Source organism: Eptatretus burgeri, chromosome 5 (genome assembly GCF_056783735.1).
Source record: "Eptatretus burgeri isolate ZD-2024b chromosome 5, Ebu_testis_v1, whole genome shotgun sequence".
NCBI classification, from domain to species: domain Eukaryota; kingdom Metazoa; phylum Chordata; class Myxini; order Myxiniformes; family Myxinidae; genus Eptatretus; species Eptatretus burgeri.
Window position 1 is genome coordinate 20,969,016 of NC_140965.1, and position 6,000 is coordinate 20,975,015.

A 6,000-nucleotide genomic window follows, 5' to 3' on the forward strand; every position below is an offset into this window, starting at 1 on the left:
TGCCCCTATTTACTTTAATGACCCCAAAAAATCAAATTCTTTACTTTGATAACACTGAACAACAAATTTCAAAAATTTTTTTTTACTGGAGATGTGTAAAGTGATTAAGACTAATTTGGGTACGCTGATTTCAAAAATCATAACCGTTTTGCTGTATCACGTCAGGATTTTCAGGAACAGAAATATTCCCATTGCCGAGAAGTCAGGATTTCAATGAAATTTACATATGTCTTTAACATGTCTATTTCGTACAATTGTTGTTAACTTGTGTTGTATTTCTTTCTTTCAGATAAAGATGAGTAGGCGTTCCTGTACCAATCATCCTGACAACTTCTGTTATGTCTGTGGTCGGTATACCAAAAAACATCAACAGCGAAGTATATCTACAGCAGTGAAAATGAAGGCCGCCTACTTTCACTACTTCGGGTGTAAGGTGGGGGACCAAGAACAGAGCTGGGCACCACACATCTGCTGCACAAGCTGTCACACAACCTTGACTCAGTGGTTGGTGGGCAAGCGCGCGAGCATGCCATTTGCGGTGCCCATGATATGGCGTGAGCCGCAGAATCATCATGATGATTGTTATTTCTGCTGCACAAGCATCGCCGGCTTCAACAAGAAGAATAAAGGTCACATCAAGTACGCTGACTGCGTCTCTGCTCGTAAACCTGTGCCTCATGATGACGAGAACCCCGTTCCAACACCTCCATCTGATCAGAACATAGCTGTAAGCAGTGGTGAAGAGGATGGTGATTATGAACCTTTTGAACCCGACACTCAAGAATCACACCTTCTGAACCAGGGAGACTTAAATGATCTTGTAAGAGATCTCTCGCTGTCAAAGGCGAAGGCAGAGCTGCTTGGATCAAGGCTGCAGCAGTGGAATCTACTTGAACCTAACACCAAGATATCCTTGTTCAGAGCACGTCACAGAGACATGGCTGAGTTCTTTGAGATGGAAGACACGATGACATTCTGCAGTGACATCAACGGTCTGTTGAAAGAACTTGGGTGTGATCACGATCCTGCAGACTGGCGCCTCTTCATCGACTCGGGGAAGAACAGCTTGAAGGCTGTTTTGCTCCACAATGGCAACGAGAAACCATCAGTCCCACTGGCTCACGCGTTCGGCATGACAGAGACCTATGAGACTATGCGGCAGCTGCTTGATTCCATCAAGTACAATGACTTCAACTGGCACATCTGCGGAGACTCTGAAAGTGGTGGCGCTGTTGTTAGGGCTGCAGTCAGGCTACACGTAAATACATGTGCTTCCTTTGTCTCTGGGATAGCAGAGACGACAAGAATCACTGGACGAAGAAAGATTGGGAAGAGCGAAAAGAGCATGTACCTGGTCGACACAACGTGAAGCATGTCGCCCTTGTCGACCTAGCCAAGGTTTTCCTTCCACCACTCCACATAAAGCTCGGCTTGATGAAAAGTTTTGTACGGGCAATGGATCTGAATGGGCGTGGGTTTTTATACCTCAAGGAAAAGTTTGGCAACACCTTGTCGGAGTCCAAGATCAAGGCTGGTGTCTTTGTTGGACCGCAAATCCGACAGATTATGAAGGACGAAACTTTTCCGACAACTCTAAATCCCAAAGAGCTGGCAGCGTGGAGGAGCTTCAAAGCTGTGACGGACAACTTCTTGGGGAACGAGCGCGCGGACAACTATGACGAAATAGTGCAGCAGCTGCTGGAGTCCTTCAGGAAACTTGGCTCCAGGATGTCCCTGAAAATCCATTTCCTACACCAGCACCTGAACTTCTTCCCTGACAACTTGGGAGCAGTCTCGGACGAGCACGGCGAGCGATTCCACCAAGAGATTTCACTCATGGAGACGCGTTACCAAGGGCGGCACAACCCGAACATGATGGGCGATTTCTGCTGGTTCCTGCATCGTGAAACTGACACAGAGCAGCACAAACGCAAAGCCAAATGCCTAAAGCATTTTTAATTACATTCTAGTGGAGTTTTTCTGTAATTTCTATAATTTTGAAGCATTCATGATGAAATAAATGAATAAATGAATTTTTGTAAATTTCATTGAAATCCTGACTTCTAGGCAATGGGAATATTTCTGTTACTGATAATCCTGACGTGATACAGCAAAACGGTTATGATTTTTGAAATCAGCGTACCCAAATTAGTCTAAATCACTTTACACATCTCCAGTAAAAAATTTTTGTTGTTCAGTGTAATCAACTTGTGTTACTATAGTAATGGCAATACAACAAACAATCAAGATACAGAGGAAACTCACGTTCGCCAGAAACGTGCAGACTGGAGAATATCCTACAGCAAAGGGAAGGGCAGGGGAGGGCAATCATAAGGGGAGGCACCTGGGGAAAGTTTTGAGATGAGTTGCTCCTGGGTTGGAGTACCACTCAAACAATATGGTAAGTTTTATTAAAATGTGGCTTTACCTGACTGTACCACCACCTTCTTTGACAGAATCCACAATGCGAACGTAACGATTGCGGACAGCCACTTCTTGGTTCCTACCATGGTCAGGGTCACAAGATGAACAAAGGTATTCTCAAATGTGCAATTTGGTCGGCCAAATGGGCAACACAATTTATTTCCCGATCTGTAACCGGAAAGTAGGCAAATGAAAAATCATTCGATTCAGTTCACTCTTGCCAATTAAAATGGATATGTTGTCAGGAGCTGTTATCAGTCCCCAGAAGAGGGAAATAGAACGAAAAGTGGAAATCAGACCTTTCAAAGTTTATCTATCGCAGTCTACCATAACGGCTTAATCTGAAATGCTGTCAAATAACATGAGCATCATGTTTGGCAGGTAAACATGTTAATTTCCATTCTATTGTGCTTAATTTTATGCTCGTGAGTGAATGAAAGCTCTGCGCAGAGCCCAACATGGAGTGAAATAGAAGAAGCAATGGAATGGGTTTTATTAACTTGGGTGTGAAGCGCAAAGCGGGGTTAAGCAATTGGTTCACTATGTCTGTCTCTCCGTCTGTCTGTCTGTCTGTCTCTGTCCATCTAACGACAGATGTCAGTCTATGATCGAGCAACTACTTCATTTAAATTGAATTTTATTTTGAACACCAGAACACGAACCTGCAGTTTTGCAGTACTTTTGCTCCAAGTTTGGCAAATTGTACGGAATGTCCTTCCGACTGCGCGTGCGCACAGAGGAGCAAGGTAATTTTTTTACTGTCTGTCTGTATGGCAGTCAAACAAAATCAAAAATGATTCCAAAGGAGGAAACCTACTGTATTTAAGGACATCATCAAGGACACAAACAGGCACGGATAACTAACGTAATGTGTTAAATAAGGTGGTGTAAAAGACGGTGCATCAATGGTGGTAAACTTCCCCCAATTTTTTTTTCTACAGCCTTTAAAAGCTTTATTTTTATTTAAATCAAGTTCTATACTTCGACACTGCAAGTAGAAAATCGCCTTCTTGTCACTTCCAAAAGCCTTCAGTTTAGCAGTTCTTGGACAAAATATTATGCCATTTTACACCATCTCGACCAATCAAATTTGCCACTCGCGCTCGCTCAGCGTTAGGGAATATCGAGATTTAGATGAAATAGCAGCTCGTAGGAAATATAGATTGTGTTTGAAACAGTCTGGGGGGGGGGGAGAGGCAGAGGGATGAACAACATGTAAGCAGATATTGAAATTTGAACCATTACTGAATGCAAACCGTTGCCATTTCTACCTTTACTCACCTGAACAACGTGTCACTGACAAGAAGCACGTCCACCGCTTCGGTCTCTATAGCTCTCTCCACATGTTTTACACTGACAAATGGGACATTCGGTTCAAAAGGTGAGATCAAAGCATAGACGGCATATCAATGACGTGCTAAAAGTTTTGTAATGCTGTTCTGCACATGGCATGGAGAGGGGGAGGTGGAGGTGGAGGGGTGGGGATGCAGGGTCTCAGTGCATTAACGATGGTGAGTAAGAGAGACCCGTAAAATGCTTTGTCTGGTTCATGCTGCAGACATTTGAGGAAATCCTCGAGCGCCTTGATTTCACCCGCAGCCTGAATAAATTGTGATATTGGAGAGGGAAAATAAGACGAGAGGATGTCAAAATTGGTTGATCAATCAGGAGGTATAGACAAGTGTAGGGGGTGGGAATGATAGAGAAAGAAAAGGTAATACAAGCATTAAAAATAATAATAATGAATTTCAGATTGACTACTGTATTTTCCAGTGGACAAACCGTACTTTTTTAATCGGCAAAAAAGGTAAAAGTTAGGGGTGTGGTTACTACACGGGTATAGAAAAAATAATCAGTCTTAAAAACGATGAATGCTGAATTTCAATTATATTCCAAATCAACGTTTTTTTTTCTCGCAGTCGGAACTGCTGTTAAGCTCAATTCTGACGTTTAAATTTTGAAAATCGGTTCAGGTTAAGAGTTTGTACAGCGTTTTATTAACCGTGTGTGTAAATTAAATGAAGCGACACCCGGAGTTTCGGTACGTGGCAGCTTACATAGAACCTTGCAGCTCTGAAAATACCATTAAACACAAAAGAAGAAGAATGCCTGGTCTCACATCAAAAGAAGAATTATTTACAAGAGCTGGAGTCCAATAACGGGGCACCCACCTCAAATAAGCTTGCACGCAAACTTACGTGCATCCGACGACAGGCTGGTGGTGGTCACGTAACCCTAAAGAAGAGCCGCTTTGTGTTTCGCGAGGACCATCATCACAGTGAAGGGGGAGCGCAATGTGACGATCAACATTACTCGTCACGAGAAGGACCGATTCACCGTCATGCTCGCCTGCACCGCAGACGGTGGCAAGCTTCCCCCGTATGTCGTGTTCAAGAGAAAGACACTGCCCAAAGACAAGTTTCCAGCCAGCAGCATTGTTCGCACACAGCAGAAGGGGTGGATAGACGAGGGACTGGTCCAGGACTGGGAGCACACAGTCTGTAGTAGGGGGCCGGATGGCGGTCTCTCCCGATGACGGAGCATAATAGTCCTGGACGCGTTCAGTTGTCACAGGACCGACGACACCAAAGCGCTGCTTCGTTGGACCAAAACCGATCTCGTCATCATCCCAGCAGGATGACATCGCTCCTGCAGCCCCTCAATGTACACATCAACAAGCCATTCAAGGACGGGTTACATCGCTGCTGGTCCAACTGGATAATCAGTAGGGAGAAGACCAACACCAAGAGCGGGAGGATGAGAAAAGTCAATGACCGACACGCTGCTCTGGCACATGCTCCCATACCTGTCCTCATCTGCAGCTGGATCGTCAAGGTGTGGGAGGAGATACCATCAGACATCTTCAAGCGAATGCCTGGTGTTGGCTTAATGGTTAGGGTGGCAGGCTTGGGATCCTAGGATCCTGAGTTCAAATCCTGTTCAACCATTGAATTAATACGAAATGGGATTGACTCAGCCTGTCATCCTTCCGAGGTCGGAAAATTGAGTGCCAGCTTGCTTATCCTGAGTTCAAATCCTGTTCAACCATTGAATTAATACGAAATGGGATTGACTCAGCCTGTCATCCTTCCGAGGTCGGAAAATTGAGTGCCAGCTTGCTGGGATGATTGAGCCATTTGAGGATCCTGCGTCAGAGTGGCAACCAATCCAGGATTGTGCCCAATAGCCCAGGAGACTGCTTCGGCAGCACCGACACTCTGTACAGAGTCTGGTCCCAATAGATGGATGGATGGATCATCAAGCGAGCATTTCTGAAATGCTGAATCTCCAACAACATGGATAGCACAGACGACGATATCATTTGGGAGGAGGAGGAGGCTGCAAATGATGGTGACAGCGATGAGGAGTTGCTCTACCCTGATTCGGACAAGGAGTTACGTGCAGTGTTCGACAAAGAAAGCATTGACAAGAATTTCCTTGTGTTTAGCTGAAAAGCTTCATCAAACCCAAACGGCCCTTTTCAGAGCCACAAATTCACAATAAATATGTATGATACCAGTATGAATCCCTTTTCATAGTATAAAAAAAAATCCTCTTTATAATAATTTTTTAAAA

The 6,000-nt window shown here is 44.4% G+C and overlaps 1 protein-coding gene across 5 annotated transcripts in view; it reads right to left on the bottom strand.

Moving 5' to 3' along the window:
* Positions 1–6,000, bottom strand: part of PELO (pelota mRNA surveillance and ribosome rescue factor) — a 41,658-nt gene that overhangs the window by 5,408 nt on the left and 30,250 nt on the right. For 4 of the 5 annotated variants that reach the window (XM_085880977.1, XM_085880978.1, XM_085880980.1 and 1 more), the window contains 4 exons: positions 3,951–4,024; positions 3,706–3,777; positions 2,429–2,503; positions 2,266–2,297 (listed from right to left, as the gene is read on the bottom strand). In XM_085880977.1, coding sequence (XP_085737103.1) covers positions 2,266–2,297; positions 2,429–2,503; positions 3,706–3,777; positions 3,951–4,024 — 253 coding nt within the window. The other variant, XM_085880979.1, reaches the window with a different exon arrangement.